General features: G+C 42.3%; 1 protein-coding gene across 1 annotated transcript; it reads right to left on the reverse strand.

Annotated features, from left to right (window-relative positions):
* Positions 1-330: 330 nt before the first annotated feature.
* On the reverse strand, positions 331-8765 carry LOC110288007 (palmitoyl-protein thioesterase 1-like). The gene is made up of 4 exons (XM_021154470.1): positions 8611-8765; positions 3097-3194; positions 2324-2439; positions 331-1116 (listed from the first exon to the last, which is right to left on the reverse strand). The coding sequence occupies exons 1-4, from the start codon at positions 8741-8743 to the stop codon at positions 1104-1106; spliced, it is 360 nt and encodes a 119-aa protein (XP_021010129.1). The 5' UTR covers positions 8744-8765; the 3' UTR covers positions 331-1103.
* Between the last annotated feature and the right edge of the window lie 10919 nt (positions 8766-19684).

Below are 19684 nucleotides of genomic sequence, written 5' to 3' on the forward strand. Positions count from 1 at the left end.
TGTTCATACACTACCTATCACATGACTGGAACATTCTTATTTCAATGAAATCCAGTCAATTAATTGGGAGAGAGCGATATGGCCACCTGATGTTATTTTGTGTCCTAGAGCTTTACAATCCCAAGAATCTTCCTATTTCCTCATTAGTGATGGATAATTTGTTACACTATATTCAATGAGATCTGGCCATTGACAGGTGCACACATCAAACTATTAATGATTTTCTTTAAACGAGTGGGAACTGGGTATGAACACTCATGTTTATAATCCTATTATTGTGCCAAGAAAATGTTACTGATCTTCAAAAATTCAGACAGGAGCCAATCTGATGCAATTCACAGCAGGGTCTTTATTCTCTTTGAGCTAGCTCATGCCCTCCAAATGAACTGCAGTCATGCAGGACATTTTTGCTAGTGAGTGAGCCATGAATGTCTATTAGAGCAAAGCTTTTTAGCAAGCAGCAAGCAGCAAATATGTGTGCGTTAATCTAAATGGAATCTACTATGATCTTTAACATAATTGGCTGTTGATTGGAATCGTACCATAAACTTAACTTTTTCTCCCCTTTATATTATTGCTCATTTGGCAAGGGGTAAGTTTGTAATCTGGGGAGCAATGTGTTTGAGGAATAGTCTGGAGACACTGCTCTTGTTGAGCATTAGCCTAGAGACTGGAGCTAGGATGAGGTTTTATTATGGGGCAACTTGGAAACTAATGTTGGTACTTCTTTGTTAGTTTACTTGAGTTCAAATTTAGGTCAAGTTTTAAAAATGGAGTTTGAACTTAAAAGATTTGGTATTTCTCTAGCACTTGGAAGACCAACACATGAGTGTTGCTAAATTCTGATTCCAGACTTGGATACAAAGGAAGACTCAATTTTAAATCAGAAAATGAAAGTGTCATGCTGATGCAGACTAGAAAGCTAAATGATTCAGATAAAGAAATGAAAGTTGGGCTTGGAGAGAAATACATCAGTTGAGAGCAGAGGCTCTTAAGTTACTTAAGTTCCACAGGTCTTCAGTTTCATTCCCAGAAGTGATTTTGAAGCCTACAGCTGTCTGTAAATTCAGTTCCAGAGAATCAGCCATTCCCTTAGACACACATCAGGAACAACACCTATATTCATAAGGTAATAAAAACCAATTTTACAATCAGAAGTTATTTAACTATTTTTCTAGCAGAATCAGAGGTCATATCTCTCTTGGCAGGGTTTGTACATCTCTGAACTACTGACCTCGAAAAAAAATTTGCCTAGCAGCTCTGATGATCAGATTAGAATGTTAACAATTGTTATATTACAGATTAAGCTTTTTAAAATATACCATAGGTAGCCAAAGCATACAATTAAAATATAGGTGTCCTCAAAGTCTGAATACAATTCTTATTTCATAATTAAAAAAAAAACAAATGGAGAGAGGATGTGGTTATGGCTAAATTTGTGAAATTCTTGTCATGCCAGCAAAGAAATTGAGCTTGGATTACACGCTCCATTGTACAAATAAAAATTAAAAATCCAGGTATATCCACAATGTGATAATATTAGTACGGGAGAGACAGAGACAGGAGGGTTTCTTGGGCTCGTCAATCAACCAGTCTAGTTCAACTGTTTGTTCCAGGTTCATGGCAAGACATAATTTATCATCCTCATCATACTATCCAGCAAGAACGGTAAGTAAATAAATACAGGTCAAAATTTTGAAAGTAAAATAGAAGCTTGGATAGATGACTTAATGGTTAGTAGGATTTTCTACCCTTGCAGAGGATTCAAGTTCAGTGACTAGTAACCATAATGGATGGATAGCTAACAATCAACTGTACTCTGTCTTGAGGTGATCTGATGCTTTCCTCTGGCCTTTCTAAGCACTGCACTTACATGTGCCCATACCAACTCCACAAACCATACATACATACACACAGAATAAATAAACAAAAATGTATTATAAAAATGTAAAGTACAAAGCAATTGAGGACAAAATAAACATTGACCTCTGACATCAACTCATGCTAACGCATGTGCACAGAGTGAGTAACGAGAGATAGAGTGAGACAGAGAGAGACAGAGACAGAGACAGAAAGAGAGAGGCAGCTGTTGCATATATATATATATATATATATATATATATATATATATACACACACACACACACACACACACACATATATATGCATGTATAACAACCAAATAATTTAAGTTCCACAGTACTTACAGGAACATCTTAAAGGAAACTTCTTTGAATTGATATGGGTGGATCTCTAAATGAATACAGTCAATGTATGTGAATAGAAGAAGCCATGAATCATCATGTAATAGAAGAACACTTACAGGAGTTGGTGTTCCTTGAAGTGTGCCCTAACAATGTAGCCATGCTGCAATTTAGGATTCCGAGCAAGACTCTGACACAGTTGGGAACAAGCATCCAGGACTTCCTTCTCCACATCCTAAAAAAAAAGGAGCAGTGAGAAATGAAAGGATGGGACTCTCAGTAACCAGATCTTTTTTCAGGGGAAACTAACTAAAGTATTTGGGGGTTTGAATGATATGTCCTCCATTGGCTCAGCTATTTAACATGTGTTTCCTAGTTGACGGTGATTTCATGGGATGTTATGGGGAGGTTCATCCTTGCTGGAAGATATATATCACTGGGGTTTGGATTGAAGGCTTCACAGGCTTGCTTTACATCCATATTGCTCTCCTGTTTCATGCTTACAGTTGAAGGTTGTTCTCTCACCTTCTTCCATGCCTTTCTGCCATGATGAACTCTTATCCCTTTGGACCCATAAGCCCATATATACTCTACATAAGTTGCCTTTCATTATGGTATTTTTTATCACAGCAACAGAAATGTAACTCATACAGGTTGAGACCATCGTATGTCCACTAGGTTATCCAGCATGATGGCACATGCCTGCAATCCCAACACTAAGGAGGCTGGGGTAGGAAGATCAAGTTCCTGATTGGTCTGAGCTATAGAACAAAATCTTGAATCCCAATACAAAATGAAACAAACCCAGTGGGTATCTGTTTTCCAAGGTAGAGCTTTCAAATAGCACTCAAAGCCCTCAGCAAATACCAGAGGGAAGGAGCTGGCATTTTACCTTCATCTTATTCTTCCCATCCTGTAGAGACTGGCCATAAGTTCCAGATTTTGGTGTTTCGTTAGAGTTTTTCATGGAAACCACGATTCCAGTGATCTCTAACCAACAAGATCAATGATGGAAACATATGAATGAAAACATTACTTTTAAAAGATTTATTAAACGTATTATTCTTGTGTATGTGTATTTTTCCTACTTCTATATCTGTGCATCTCTTGTGTGCAGTAACCTCAGAAGCCAGAGGAGAATCTCAGGCCCACAGCAACTAGAGTCACACACAGTTCTAAGCTGTCATATGTGCTGGCAACAGAAGCTAGGTTATCTGGTCTCTTAACCATTAAGCTATATTTATTTAGCCATGAACAGGAATTTCTATTATCTGACATTGTAACACAATATAAAAAAGAGATCTTAGTTTGGTATTTATACACTGAAAAAATATTAAAATTCCTTGAGTCTTGTTTTTATAAGAGAATAATTTTTCTTTATTATATATTTTATTTATTTATATTTAAAATGTTATCCCCTTTTCTTGTTTCACCCCTTTAAACCCACTACCCCCCCCCCCCCCCCCTGCTCATCAACCCATCCACTCTTGATACCCTGTTCTGGCATTCCCCTACACTGGGATATCGAGCCTTCACAGGACCAAGGCCCTCTTCTCTCATTGATGTCCAACAAGGACAGCCTCTGCTACATATGCATTTGGAGCAATGGGTCCCTCCATGTGTATGCTTTTTCCTGGATTAGTCCCTGGGAGTTCTGGGGTTACTGTTATTTTTCATACTGTTGTTCCTCCTAGGGGGCTAAAAACCCCTTCAGCTCCTTGGGTAGTTTCTCTAGCTCCTTCATTGGGTGCCCTGTGCTTCATCTAATGGATGGCTATTAGCATCCATTTCTGTATTTGCCAGGCACTGGCATAGCCTCACAGAAGACAGCTTTATTAGGCTCCTGTCAGCAAGCTCTTTTTAGCATCTGCAATAATGTCTGGGTTTGGTGGTTGTTTATGAAATGGATCCCAAGGTGGGGCAGTTTCTGGATGTCATACCTTCTGTCTCTGTCCCAAAATTTGTCTTTGTAACTCCTTCCATGGGTATTTTGTTCCCCTTTCTAAGAAGGACTGAAGTGTCCATGCTTGGTCTTCCTTCTTCATGAATTTCACATGGTTTGTGAATTGTATCTTGCATATTCCGAGCTTCTGGGCTAATATCCACTCATCAGTGAGTGCATATCATGTGTTTTTTTTTTTTTGTGATTTGGTCACCTCACTTAGAATGATATCCTTCAGATCCATCCATTTGTCTAAGAATTTCATGAGTCCATTGTTTTTAATAGCTGAATAGTACTACATTGTGTAAATGTACCACATATTCTGTATCCATTCCTCTGTTGAGAGGCATGTGAGTTTTTTCTACCTTCTGGTTATTATAAATACGGCTATGAACATAGTGGCCTCTGTAGGTTCTCAGAGCCACAGGAATAGAACAGATCTAAGTACAGCTACACAGAAGGCTGTAGAAATCCAGCTAGAGTCAGCATGGTTCCTTTCCTGAAGACACAGACCTTTTCTTCTCTCACTTATCTTGCACTAACTAATAAGTGGATATTGGCCCTGAACCTTAGAATAGCCAAGATACAATTTGCAAAACTCAAGTAAACCAAGAGGTAGGAAGACCAATGCATGGATACTTCCTTCCTCCTTAGAATAGCAAACAAAATACCCATGGAAGGACTTACAGAGACAATGTTTGGAGCTGAGATGAAAGGATGGACCATCCAGAGACTGCCCTACCTGGGGATCCATCCCTAAGTCAGCTACCAAATCATATACTATTGCATAAGACAGTAAAATATTGCTGAAAGGACCCTGATATAGCTCTCTCTAGTGCAGCTATGCCAGTGGCTGGCAAATAAAGAAGTGGATGCTCATAGTCATCTCTTGGATGGAATACAGGGTCCCCACTGTAGGAGCTAGAAAAATTACTCAATAAGCTGAAGGGGTCTGCAACCCTATAGGATGAATAACAATATGATCTAACCAGTACCCCCAGAGCTTGTATCTCTAGCTGCATATATAGCAGAAGATGGCCCTGTCAGTCATCATTGGGAAGAGAGGCCCCTTGGTCTTGCAAACTTTTTATGCCCCAATACATGGGAAGGCCTGGACCAAGAAATAAAAGAGGGTGTGTAGGGGAGCAGGGTGTGTGAAGTGTATAGGTGACTTTCGGGATAGCATTTGAAATATAACTGAGGAAAATAGCTAATAAAAAATTGAAAAAAAACCCATCAGTCTCAAACTGTTTTGTTAAAATGGACACCAATCTTCACTTTACTAATTTCACTGATCAGTTTTCAGGCTGCTCATAACTGATTTATGTACATGTGCTATGATGAACTGCTATCTACTTTTTTGGTGCTAGCATAATTTTTTGTTGTTATTGTTGTTATTATTTTTTCATTTAGGGTATCATCCAATACTGTGGAGAAACTCACAAGAATCTTAGTAGTGACTAAATAATCCACACTTGCCTTGAAATTGCAGGCATTTACCTCTTCCTGGGATCATAGGTTTGAGCCATCAGACTTGGCTTGTTTCCTTCTTCAGGGAACATTTCTCAGTGGCTTTCAGGACATTGAGCTCTCCTGACCTCCCTACACCCCACAGGCAGTTCCCTCACTGCCTCTGTCCTGGGCTGTGTTTTGGTTGGCTATTCTTTCTCCAAAACCTGTGTGTCCCGACTCCTGGCATAGTCACTCCTGGGATGATTTCACCCTGTGACAGGACTTTAAATTAGCCCCAGATCTGTAGATCTGAACTCAATTTCTCACCTGTGCAAATACCTCTGTAGCACTGGCCAGTTGTGTAAAAAGGTAACAAGATTGACTGATTTGTAAATTGGGTGTGCCATCACATGCCAACATCCCATTACACCAGATGTGGGACAAAGGGATCCTGTGTTCTCATTAGCCTAGAATACACACCAGTGTGCCTGGTTTTAAAACACAGTGCCCTTCCCCCAGAAAATACAATGATCTGGTGATAGTGATACCATTTTCAGTAGCCATACAACTTGGAAAGCACAAGAGGAGCAGGATTCCAAAATTACCTTCAGAACTCTGGACTTGTGGCACCTGTATTGGCAGCACTAAGAAGGAGGAGGCAAGGGGATCAATGCGGATTTGAGGCTAGCCTGGACTACATATTGAACACCAAGAAAGCTGTGGCTACACAGTGAGACCTTGCCTTAAAATAAAATAACAAATTTAAATAAAATAGAGAGAAAGAAAAAGGAAAAAAGGAATTCTATACTATATATCAAGATAAAGGACAACCCATGCTATATGAGACACTGTCTACAAAATCCAAGTTCGCTAGGCATATGATGCATGTTAAACCCAACACTTGGGAAGTAGGAGATCAAGGGAATCCTTGGCTACACAGAGGATTCTAGGTTACCTCAGGCTATATGATATAAAAGAAGACTGTAGCCAAGTTGTAGTGTAACAAAGAGTAAAGACTTTTACTACCAAGCATAATGTTCTGAGTTTATTCCCTGGAATCCACATGTGTGAAGGAAAGAATTGACTCCATAGATATTCTGAATACCTAATAAAAAATAAAAAAAAAAGAAATATTCTGATTCTTTCATGTGTTGAAATGCGTGTGCGTGCACACACACACACACACACACACACACACACACACACACANANANANAGAGAGAGAGAGAGAGAGAGAGAGAGAGAGAGAGAGAGAGAGAATGTCTCAGATATGCTCACCCTCCAAGCTATCCCACCTTGGTAAAACAACTTCACTTTCAAATTGTCCTAGTCAAAAGCTGTGGTATCATCTCTCCCCCTTCAGCTCTCAGGCCAAATCTAAACCTTTGCTGCCACTCTCAAATATGTCAAAGTCCCACCACTTCCCCCTACTTCATGTTACCAAACACCTGTCACTGTACAGCTCTGAGTCACAGGCATCTCTGGAGTTTAAGATCTGCAGTTTCCCTTTGCAGCTCTTGTGACATCTACAATCTTTTCTTAACACAGAATTACAACAGAAATGAGGATAATTGTGGGACAAGACAGACAGGTTGTCATACCTTTAATCCATATATCCTGACACTATATAGTCTCCCTCTTCCTTTTCTTTAGTTCTTGGAATGTGCCTGGCTCTTGTTCCTTTTCAGGTATCATAGGAGGAAAGAGTAAAACAACTGACTAGCAACAGGAGTAAATCCAGGGAGTCTATCAAGAAACATGAGAAAACACCTGTTTTCTTTGTTGACAAGAATCAGACTTCTTTGTGATCTCAGTTGACTGTCTCTCAACCCCATTTTTTAATGATGACTTCTCTCCACAGATCACAGCCACAGCTGTGTTTCAGTGATCACTGGAAGGGCCTGCATGACCATCTATTGTCACAAATAGAACAACACTTAGATTTTATTTTAATTTTAACTGTACATGACAGGCCTCCTCATGTAGTTTTGGCTGACCTGGAACTCGAAGTTAAGATCAGGCAGGCCTCAAATTTACATAGATACTCCGGCTTCTGCCTCCTGAGTGCTGAGGAATTTCTTTCCTAAACTAGCTATATTCAAGCTCTAACTACCACAACGGGCTTAGAACAATTATTTCAAATGTAAAGCAGGTACATTCTGATACCCATCTCCTCACAAGTTCCAAGTCCAATTCTCAGTTCTTACACTAGTCTTAAAAGCCCCAGTAGGTATGTCCAGCTTCTCTCCCCTTGATCCCTCTGCTCCCTCTATGACTCATCTAGACACATATAATAAGCTCATGGTTTTTCCATTTGCTGTTCCTTTGTCTACACATCCTTATGGTATCTTCCCTCATCCACTTCAGCTCTGCTCAGTTTTCATTCTTGCGTGAATCCTGCCCTAATTTGCTAAGAAGAAGCACAAGCTTACACCTCAGGTTCAATCTTCTTCCAGGCTTTATGTCACTTTTGACATGTTTCCCTACTTCTTTATATGGTCCCCCCTCCTTTCTATTCCTCCTATTATAGGTGAAAAGATAGAAGGCCCAGGCATATTCCAGGAACTATACAAAGGGAGGAGAGCTACTGTATAGGATCAGGATTTATGGATTAAAGTTCCAGAAGGATGAAGACCACTTCATGATCAGTTGTAGCAGATGCTATGAAGTAACTTTGTGAAGTTCATGCAGTTGCGCAGTAGATCTCTATTCAGATGTGAAGGAGTGAAAGCCCCAGTGAGCTGCCCTGAGGGAGCATTGCAGCGACAAGATGGCCTGTGAAATGCTGCAGACTGATGTCTCAGCTGCTAGGATTTTAATAAGGACAACATAAAACCCAGCAGTACACACCTTTCCCTGAGGGCTTAGCAAAGTAATATGTGTCCCTTTCCTTCACTGTAGAGCAGCCTCAAATCCCAATTCCTGGCCCTTCCAACTTTGGCTTTGCAGATATGAATCCACAACAAAGAGGAAGAGAGTTGCCTGCTCTGTGCCAATCTACTCCTCACTCACCTATTGCAATCTTGAGCACTGGAGGTTTTGGGACTGATTCTGACTCAGTGTCCAGAGCCACAGGCAACACTGCATCACAACACCAAGACAGAAGACAGACAGAAAGGAGCCACAGGGAGCAAGGTAACACCATCTTAGCTCAGTGACATCAATGAGTGCTTGTGTCCCTGCCTGGCAATCAGGGTACCTTGCAGGGATTGAGGTGACCACGCCCCTGCAGGGCAGGTGCCATAGTCTGAGCATTCCCTGCAGCAAAATCAACTTGACCGGTATATATTTTGTCCTTAGAACAGACTGGAAAGCTGCTCTCTGTCCTTTAGGGACTTTATACAATGCTTCCATTTTATAAGTAAAGACTTCAATATGACTATTTAAGGGTCCTCAAGGAATTGAACTGTGCCTCTTTCTCTCATCTGTGTCTCAGCACAGAAGAGCTGTCTGAATGATTTTTGCTCTTATGTAGTTTGTACCCCTCTAAATAGAAGAACTAAAATTTTGGCCCAGGACCAATGCCCCTTTCATCCAAATTAATCCTTACCATAAAGGATGCTGCACTGCATCATTTGAAATCCTCCTTAGAAACAGCTCCTGGCACTCCACTCCAAACAGTCATATGGCCATCATTCCCCTTTACCTACCTGGCCCAGTCTGGCCCTAGTGGCGACAGAGTGACATGGTTCCCGCTCCTGTAACAGGGCCCATGTGTTAGCCTTTGAGAATGTCAATGGCTACTGTAGGCAAAAGGCTTGTTTTTTAATGATATGCAGATTTTGTGGTCCCACTATTAGTGAAGGACTCTTTCCTTCCAAGGAATATCCTTCCTATTAATGTTAATGACTCTGTGATGATTACACCAGTGCATGTCTAAGAATTGAGGGTGCAGTGATATCTCAGAAAATGGTAAATGTTGTAATCGTCAGGGCTACCCTTAAGGCTATGGAAAAGAACCCTAAAAACATATGTTTGAAATTAATTTCTCAATTAAGCAAAATATAAGTATGCACAATGAGTTTTATCAGGGGATTCGTGAATCTAAAGTAAAAAAAAGCAGCCATGTGGTGAATCAACTTTTTAGGCAATTACTAGGAAAAATATAAAGAGATTAAGGGAGTGTTGCTTACAGGGGATACCACCCAGCTAAGTTTTTTTTTTTTATTACTGTTGTTTATGTTTCTAAAAGAAGAAAGATTCCTGAGTTCAGCATCAGCCTGGGACAGTGAAAGATTAGGGTCAGGCATGTTAGAAATATTAATTTCAGGTAGGATCCCACCCAACTATCTTATAGTCTGTGTTTAACAAAGTTATATAGAACTCTGAATTCTCTTATTTTATTTATATGTGTGTGTGTGTGTGTGTGTCTCCTAGTCATGGGATTCTGATTCATAAGAAAATAAAAAGGAAAACCTGGAGTGATATGTATCACAAAAGAGTGGCACTGTGTTTATTGAGGTACCTAGAGAAATTTAGGAACTGCGTAGTGAAGACACACACAAGCATGCATGCAGGCATGTATGCAAACAAGCACACACACATGCATACATGCAAGGAATGGACAGACAGATCATTTAGACTAGCAAGGAAGCAGAATATAGACAGAAAAACCTCCTGATAGAAAGTAGAACATAGAAAGAAGCAGACCTAAAAAGCTGGATCAAGCAGAACACAGGTAATCAGCTTGGATTCAGTATTTGACTTCATGTCATTCTTTTTGGTGATCCCAAACACCTCTTTTCTCTGAACCCCTCTCCAAGCAGAGGCTGGTCCATGGAACAGACCAATAGGAACTAGGTCATACATATTCTACAAATCTCAGATGACCAAGATGGGACTATATGATCCCCAATATGAAACCTAACCTCAAAACTTTTCCCTCTTCCATTGCCCCCTGAACCCCCCCTCATTCTGGATGACCTGAACCTAACCACGTTGACAGGCACACCTTATCACATCAAATGCACGGAGATCCATCTCCCTCATCCTCCTGAATGCTTGGTTCACCACCACACCTAGCTTCTAAACTGACACTTACAAATAAATTATCTTTTGGCCACTCCTTAGCCTAAGAACTGGGATCCTTACCTTTCGTTTACACCAGGCTCATGACCTTTGCCTCTGCTTCTCCTTTGACCACACATTCATATGGCAAATTCCCTCATTTAAGCTCTGCTCAGTTGTCTAGGGGAATCCTGTCCTAACCTTGCTCTCTCCATGCACAAGCTTACACCTCAGGCTCTCTCTGTTTCCAGGTTTGTGCATGTTTTTAGTGCACCCTCACTGTCTGACATGTTTTACTTATTTCTGTACATTTTGTTTCATCACTGAGAGGCATGTTCCATGAAGATGAGAAATTCAGTCTGTTTCCCACTCAGGTGTAGTTGTTGTTGGAAGGTAACTGCATGGAGGACATGCAGGTGCCTGGTAGATCTCTATTCAGGTGTGCTGGAAAAAAGCCTGAGCACATTGCCCAGCTCTCCAGGGGCAGGCTGGCCTGAGTGGTAGATGGTTCAGGCAATGCCACAGTTGCTGGTATTTTGACAGACAGCATAAACACCAGGAGTGCACAGATTTACTGGGAATTGATCAAAAACACGTGGATGCTTCTGCTCTGTTACCAAGTAGCCCCAAAATCTGAAATGCTTTATAGCACTTGCTCTTCAGAATTGAACCAATTTGGTGAAAGGAAGTGGATCCCTGCCCTGTGCTCATCTACTCCTCACTCACCTAAATTACACCAAATCACTAGAATTATTGGACCTGAATCTGATGGTGGATCCAGACTCTCCTGCACCAAGGCATCATAACAGCAAGAGAGAAGACAGACTAACAGGAGGAGACATAGTGATCTGGGAAAATCCACCCTAGCTCAGTTAGTCAACAAACTCGTAACTCTTAACTCTCCCCAGGAGTTAATCCAGTTGCCTTTCGTGGGCCCAAGTGACCACACCCTTGCTGAACACCAGAATCTGAGCATTCCCTGCAGCCATCCATTGGTGTCATGTATTTATTTTCAGCTTACAATGTAGCAGAAGCTGCTCTTAACAGAATTGTTAAGGTTGAGGGCCACTCCCTGTCTACCTCTACCTGCTCTAGAATAAGTGACCCTGTCATCCCACTGAGGGTGACCATGACAATCAGTCACCTAGGGAAAACAGCTAGAGTGCTTCCCCATGCAAATAGAGCATCACTAGACTCTCACAATGAGCCAATGGGAAGCATGTACTCCACAATCCCACCCTACCCTTCAATGTTTATAAAGTTCCTGTCTACATGGAATAAAACACACAAGTGTTTTCACTGAGGATCACATGAGACTGTACGTTTTATTGGTGTGGGCAGGTCAAACCTCTCTGCTTCATTTTATGAGCTTTAAGACTTCATTTTTCCCTACTTGATCAAAACCTTTGAGATTGGGTACCAGAGTTTTTCCATAGAAATTCCTGGCCAGGCCTAGTGCAAGCGTTTTGGTGAAGGGAAGCAAGTGTTGGCAGGGAGACAAAGTCTCTGCCATGCTTTCCAGGTCACTCAGTAACACTGAGCCACTCAGCACTGAGTTGTGTTGGGTTGGGCTGGGCTGAATAGAAGCTGACTATTCAGTGAGGAGTGCAGTGGAACCTCAGGTAGCACTTTGGGAAAGAAGTTCTCTTCACAATTGTTACAGCTCTTGGAACAAAGGACTCAGATGATGGGATGCAGTAGTTCTTGCACACCTTTAATTCCCTGGATAGGATTTATATACAGTCTTGTGGGTGATTCAGGGTTCAACAGCAGGTACCTTTCATTGGCTTGGACTGAGAGCTGGAGGAAACCTTATTTGCTTGTGGGAAGGCTTGTTGTTGCTCCTAAGTGACTGATAGCTACACACCTCTCCTGCAGGGGTTGTGGGGGCAGTAACTTCGACAGGAGCCAGGGGTCCAGGAGACATGATCAAACACCTTCCTTACAATGTAGGTGGAAATTACCACCCATCAGGTCCCCAAATACAAATTTGAACATTTGTATATCTTCTTTTACCAGCCCAGATTTGTTGACATAAAAGCAACATTTCTCCCCCAGCAAAACACAGTGGTCAGTGGTCAATAAGTGGTTCAGTGGTCAATAAGTCCAGGTCTCACTGGTTTTGGAGAGCAACTCCTGCTAAGGAGGTTATCTGACTGTCTGTAGAAGAAGCCATTGCCTGGTCAAGCTTGTTTTGGAAGTCACTGGCTAGATGTTGTGTTTGGATGAGGGCTGCTCCAGCACTTCCTGTTGCACCCAGTGAGACAGCAAGGCCTAGTCCAATGAGCAGAGGGATGAAGATCTTTCTCTTCTTTCAGCTTTCTCCCATTTGTAAAATGAGTTCTTCAGGTTTATAGAGATAAACTTGGGCAACAATTATCACGTGGAGGTGCAAGAGCCTCGAGAAGGGGGGTTAATACAGGCACCTGTAGTGCCTTTGCACCAGAGGAGGGCAGGATTTGGTGATACTGATTAGGTGATGCTGATGTCATGGACACACATGTAAGATGGGGTTTTGAGGAGTGTCCTACAAGGCAAAGGTAAGTCAAAGAGAGGAATGTCCTGTGCTTTCTTCTGGATAGGGTTCCACGGAGGTCATAAAGGGAATTTTTTAAATATATTTTTTTATTACGTATTTTCCTCAATTACATTTTCAATGCTATCCCAAAATTCTCCCATACCCTCCCCCCACTCCCCTACACACCCATTCCCACCTTTTTGCCCTGGCATTTCCCTGTACTGGGGCATATAAAGTTTGAGTGTCCAATGGGCCTCTCTTTCCAGTGACGGCCTAATAGGCCATCTTTTGATACATATGCAGCTAGAGTCAAGAGCTCCGGGGTACTGGTTAGTGCATAATGTTGTTCCACCTATAGGGTTGCAGATCTCTTTATTTCCTTGGATATTTTCTCTAGCTCCTCCATTGGGGACCCTGTGAACCATCCAATAGCTGACTGTGAGCATCCACTTCTGTGTTTGCTAGGCCCCGGCATAGTCTCACAAGAGACAGCTATATCAGGGTCCTTTCAGCAAACGCTTGCTAGTGTATGCAATGGTGTCATTGTTTGGAGGCCAATTATGGGATGGATCCATGGATACGGCAGTCTCTAGATGGTCTATCCTTTTGTCTCAGCTCCAAACTTTGTCTCTGTAACTCCTTCCATGGGTGATTGTTTCCAATTCTAGGAAGGGGCACAGTGTCCACACTTTGGTCTTCGATCTTCTTCAGTTTCATGTGTTTTACAAATTGTCTCTTATATCTCAGGTATACTAAGTTTCTGGGCTAATATCCACTTATCAGTGAGTACATATCATTTGTGTTCTTTTGTGATTGTGTTACCTCACTCAGGATGATGCCCTCCAGGTCCATCCATTTGCCTAGGAATTTCATAAATTCATTCTTTTTAATAGCTGAGTAGTACTCCATTGTGTAAATGTACCACATTTTTTGTATCCACTGCTTGTGGACGTTGTACATCGTGGTGCGGAGCCTAGTGCGCACCACGATGTACAACGTCCACAAGCAGCTGCTTGTGGACGTTGTACATCGTGGTGCGGAGCCTAGTGCGCACCACGATGTACAACGTCCACAAGCAGAGGCTTTTCCCCACTTTCTTCTCTATAAGTTTCAGTGTCTCTGGTTTTATGTGGAGTTCCTTCATCAACTTAGATTTGACCTTAGTAAAAGGAGATAGGAATAGATCAATTCGCATTCTTCTACGTGATAACCACCAGTTGTGCCAGCACCATTTGTTGAAAATGCTGTCTTTTCCCCTGGATGGTTTTAGCTCCCTTGTCGAAGATCAAGTGACCATAGATGTGTGGGTTCATTTCTGGGTCTTCAATTCTATTCCATCGGTCTACTTGTCTGTCACTATACCAGTACCATGCAGTTTTTATCACAATTGCTCTGTAGTAAAGCTTTAGGCCAGGCATGGTGATTCCACCAGAGGTTCTTTTATCCTTGAGAAGAGTTTTTGCTATCCTAGGTTTTTTGTTATTCCAGATGAATTTGCAGATTGCTCTTTCTAATTCGTTGAAGAATTGAGTTGGAATTTTGGTGGGGATTGCATTGAATCTGTTAAAGAGAAATATTAATGGGAACACTTGCTAATGATTGTTGGGAGAGAGAAGCCAAGAAAAAGCACTGGGAGGAGTTGGGGTATATTGTTAAGGGAAGGAGGTCAGCTGCATATTGAATGTACTGTAGCCAGAAGAGGGTAGCTCACAGCTCCTTCTGATAGTGATTTTTCTGTTGAATAATATTAGCATGGGTAAAGGCTGATTTGGTGATAGGGATAAGCTCACAGAAGATGTGCAGGTCAGTTACTGGTTATTTGGCATAGCCATTCAGTTAGTTTACCCATGAGTCCAGTCTTCCAACTTTTATCCCATGAATCGCTGATAGGAAGCAGAGAATGAGTTTTAATGTTGGTGAGCATGGTGTTACCAATACTGGTGGATTCCATTCTGCAGCTCCAGTATCTGTAACCTCCATATGTGGAGACCTCCTGGAGACATTCACGTGTGTTTTGGTAAGGAAAGCAGAGAAAATGGCTGGGCATAGTGGAGATGGAATCTCGGTACAAAGGGATCTCAATCCTTGTTCAACATCCTTCAGGTGGACAGTCCTGGGTCCCTATAACTTTGTTGTGTCCCTTGTAGGTTTCCCTAGCACAGAGTCTCCAATGGTATGTGATGGGGAGGCTAAGGAGAGGCTGGACAGCAGCAGAGTTAGCTTGAAGAATGACAAAAAACAGCCAAGAGAATAGAGGAGGGGGGGTTGGAGGGCACATGGCCTGGGCAGCAGTCACCAGGTCATGGATGTCCTTCCAGGAGATCTTGTCCTTGGGTGGTGTTTTCTTTGCCTCCTCCTCCTCCTCCTCCTCCTCCTCCTCCTCCTCCCCTTCTGTACTGGATCTGTGAGTGAGAGGCAGGCCATCTTCTTGGTTGGTGTGATGGTGTCGGACATTTCTGGCAGGACCCAGATAGGCTTATGCTGGTCCTGTGGAAAGACCCAAGCAAAACCCCTCCTCTTGTAAGGAAGGGGTCTTTTCCCTCAAAAATTCAGTCCAAAGGATGTCACCATATTACCAGGATGGGGGGGGGCAAATTTTGGTATCTGCCAATGGAGGGAGATAGGAGGATGTTTGGAGTTATGGTGATATTAAATATGTTTAGGGTAGTCAAAGTCATCATTCATTGTACATTAGAGTGATAGGTGGATGCCTTTTGGTTTAGGAGCTTGGCTTTTAGGTTTTGATGTGTTCTTTCTATTATTCCTTGGCCCTGGGGGCTGTGGGTAATTCCTGTATGATGGGTAATTTCCCAGTGTGTGAAGAAGGTTTGGAATTGAGAGCTAGTGATGAGCGGGCCATTATCAGTTGTTATCTGTTGAGGAATCCCATTATGGTAAAGGTGGAGTGCATATGATGAATCAACCTTTTTGAGATTTTACCTGTTTGGGCTGTAGCCCATATAAAATTTGAATATGTATCTATGGTGACAAAAACATATTTCTGTTTACCAAATTGGGGGATATGGGTGATATCAATTTGCCATGAGAAATTGGACTTAAGACCTCAGGGGTTGGTGCCCGTCTTCTGTAAAGCTGGGGTGGTAATGAGGAATTCACAAGAGGAGCATGTCTTATCCTCTGGAGTTAAGCAAGAGGGACATGGGGGAAGCAGGCATGAAGCCCTTTTATATTTGTGTGTGTTTGTAAATGAATTTGAACTGCTTGTTCAGTGGAGGCCACTGAATATCCCTGTTGAGGCAGTTTGGTCAGCAAGTACATTTCCCTTGGATAGGACCTGGTAGGGGACTATGAGATTGGACATGCTGGCTGTACATGGGGGGAGTCTCTTTCCTGAAGGAGGGTGGAGACCTGTATGAGTGGAGGGGAAAGTGGGTTGGTGTCTAGTTTGATCAAGCATCTTTACAACCAGGGGAGCAAATTGACAGTGAATAGACTGTCTGAAAATAGGTGCTGCACAGGCCTGGGTGTATAGACCACATCCAAGAAAACCCCTTCCATTGCCATAATGCTGGTGTGGGGCTTAGCACTTCTGAGATCACTGCTGAGATGACCACGGACACTCAGAGATTCCATGAACTATTAAAAAGAGCAAGTGAGTGGTGGAGAAATGGAAGAGAAGTAGAAACAGGAGGATGTAGGCACAATGAAGTGAGGGAGAACTAGAGACTCAAGGGTTGTGAGGAACAGCCTGATGTGAATAGAGAGTGATGCCACCTGGGACAGTGTTGTGGTCCTGGCCTGTGCTGTCACCCAGAGACATGTTGATGTTTCTGGACTGTCCAGAACTGGCCTCACCTATTATCCAGACATTGTGAGAGGTCTGGACCTGGGGGCATGACATCAGGAGACTCACCTTGCCACTACCCAACTGCAGTAGTATGGAGAGCAGACCCAGCACAGTGCAAGAGTTGCAGGTTTGCTGATCCCAACAATATGAGCATGGAGACCTGGCCCACCACTAGTCTCCAATTCTGAGGTTTGGACGAGTGAGAGATCCCCTCCTCCAACTTTGATCTTCACCACCTGCACCAAGAGTAAGACCATGACCTCAAGGTCATTAGATCAGGAGAGCTGTGCTTGTCTCGCACCTATTTCAGCACTCAGGCGTGTGTGTCCTGCACCTCACCTGGGCAGCAGAGTTGAACTGGTACTGGATAAGGGGAAGTAATGTGAGTGGCACGAAGGTGTAGAGTTCAGGGAAGCTGGCCTTGTCTCTTGTCTGCTGTACAGCAGTGCTCATGAGGTAGAGGTACCCTTTTCCCCTTACTAATCCCTCACCAACTATGGTAAATGGGAAATCTGGCCCCAGTATGATGAGAGTGGGAGAATTGGCCATGCCACACTCTGCATGCAATGTTTGTGAGAATAGCCCCTATACCTCTCCTGGGAAACGGAGTAAAGCTGGCCTTGGATGAGGAGATTGCATGTGAGCCAGTCCCAAGGTACAAGAGCTGGGGATCTGGAGTGATGACCAGCTCAGAGAGCTATCAGGGCCTGATCCTGGGATTTGAATTGTGCCACCCCACTGTCTATCTCATCCAAGAATTGCTAGAGTGAATGAAGGGGCCAGTCCTTCAGATCCCAAAGTATAGAATCTCCATGACACTGAGCAAAACCAGGACATCCAAGAGGAGTCCCAGTTAGGTTCCAGTCTTGATTGAGTAGCAGAAGCCAGAGGCCTTGGACCAGACCAAAGGACATAGCAATGAATGTTTGTGAGCAAAGAAGTGTGGACAAACCAGTGTACTGTGAGACACACTGTGCCACAATATACCTTAAACAATGAGATCCACACCCCCCCTGCTATTAGGGTGAGGTTATAAGGGTGTAGTGGGGGTATGAGGGGAAGAAGAGAGGAGTGAGACTGGGTTGTATGATGTGAATTTCTCAGAGACCCACTAAAATGTTTTAGAATAGAAATGAGAACAGTGGAGCTAAAGAAGTGAATGTTGGGCCTGGAGAGAAGGCTTAGTCATTGGGAACTGAGTTTCTTACAACTTAGGAAGTATAATTAAGAAATTGTGTGTGTGTGTGTGTGTGTGTGTTGGGGAGAGACTGAACACATTGTTAAATGGTGAAGCATATGCACTGCTCATGGGTGGTGGTGGTGCATGCCCTTAATATGCAGATCTCTGTGAGACTGAGGTCACTCTGGTCTAAAAATTGAGTTCCAGGATAGTCAGGACTATTACACAGAGAAGCCCTGTCTTGAAAAAAAACAAAACCCAAACCAACCATTCAACCAACCAACCAACCAATCAACCAACCAACCAACCAATCAACCAACCAACCAACCAACCAACCAACCTACCAACCAACCAGAATATTTATTGATTTTGTAGAAGACCCATGTATCAGCATTAAGGGACATAGTTTGGTAAACACAAGCACATGTATAACTCCAACTTTTAGGGATCAACTATTTCTTCTTGCCTCTCAAAATATTTTAAAATAATAATTTATATGTGTGTGTGTGTGTGTGTGTGTGTGTGTATGTTGCCTGCTTACATGTACGCTCTACCTGTGTGGCATTTGCATGGCGAGTCAAGGGAGGGTGCAGAATCCTCTGAAGCTGAAGGTACAGCAGTTGTAAGCTGACTGTGGGTGCTGGGAACCCAACCTGTGTTCTCTGCCAGAGAATCTAATTCTCATAATCACTCACTCACCTATTCTTCCCAGTAAAAGAGATAAAAAGTTTCAACATTGCCTGGTGGTGGATGTCTTTTTTTCAGTATTCTGTAGACAGTGTGAAAGGTAGGTCTCTGTAAGTATAAGACCACCCTGGTCTACAAATTGAGTTCCAGACCAATCAGGGCTAAATAGTGAGATCTTTTCTCACAATAAATAAATATGGCTGGAGAAATAGATCAGCAGTTTAAAGCAATAACAGTTCTTCTCAGTAACTACATGGTGGCTCATAACTCTCTGTAACTACAGTTTGAGGTGATCAAACACCCTCCTCTGTATCTATCTATCTATCTATCTATCTATCTATCTATCTATCTATCTATCTATCTATCTATCTATCTAATGCAATAATATTCACCCATAAATAGAAATCAAGTGTTGATATATACTAAAATCTGGGTGAACCTCAAAGCATATTGTATAAAATAATTCTCCACAGGGTTGGAGAGATGGCTCAGTGGTTAAAAGCCCTGAATGCTCTCCTGAAGTTCAAGAGTTTAAATCTCAGCAACCACATGGTGGCTCACAGCCCTCTGTAATGCCCTCATCTGGGGTGTCTGAAGACAGCTAGAGTGTACTTACATATAATAAATAAATAAATATTTAAGAAAATAATAATCCTCCATAAATGACATAAATTATGGGAATCATTTTACATGTTATGTATAGACTAACACCTAGAAGAAGCATCGAATTTATGTGGAGGTTATCAGGAGTCAGGAGGGGAGGGAAACAATGACTTTTTTTTTTCTTTTTTTTTTTTAATATTTTTATTACATATTTTCCTCAATTACGTTTCCAATGCTATCCCAAAAGTCCCCCATAGCGCCCCCCCACTTCCCTATCCACCCA

This window comes from Mus caroli, unplaced genomic scaffold (genome assembly GCF_900094665.2).
Source record: "Mus caroli unplaced genomic scaffold, CAROLI_EIJ_v1.1 scaffold_11169_1, whole genome shotgun sequence".
NCBI lineage: Eukaryota > Metazoa > Chordata > Mammalia > Rodentia > Muridae > Mus > Mus caroli.

Bases quoted from the DNA above. Each gene is read 5' to 3' on its own strand.
- LOC110288007 (XM_021154470.1), bottom strand. From the start codon at position 8,743: ATGGTGTTACCTTGCTCCCTGTGGCTCCTTTCTGTCTGTCTTCTGTCT. The intron at 3,195-8,610 runs GTGAGTGAGGAG...CTTGTTGGTTAG, and splicing joins AGTGCTCAAGATTGCAATAG to AGATCACTGGAATCGTGGTT. The intron at 2,440-3,096 runs GTAAAATGCCAG...CTTTTTTTTTAG, and splicing joins ATGGGAAGAATAAGATGAAG to GATGTGGAGAAGGAAGTCCT.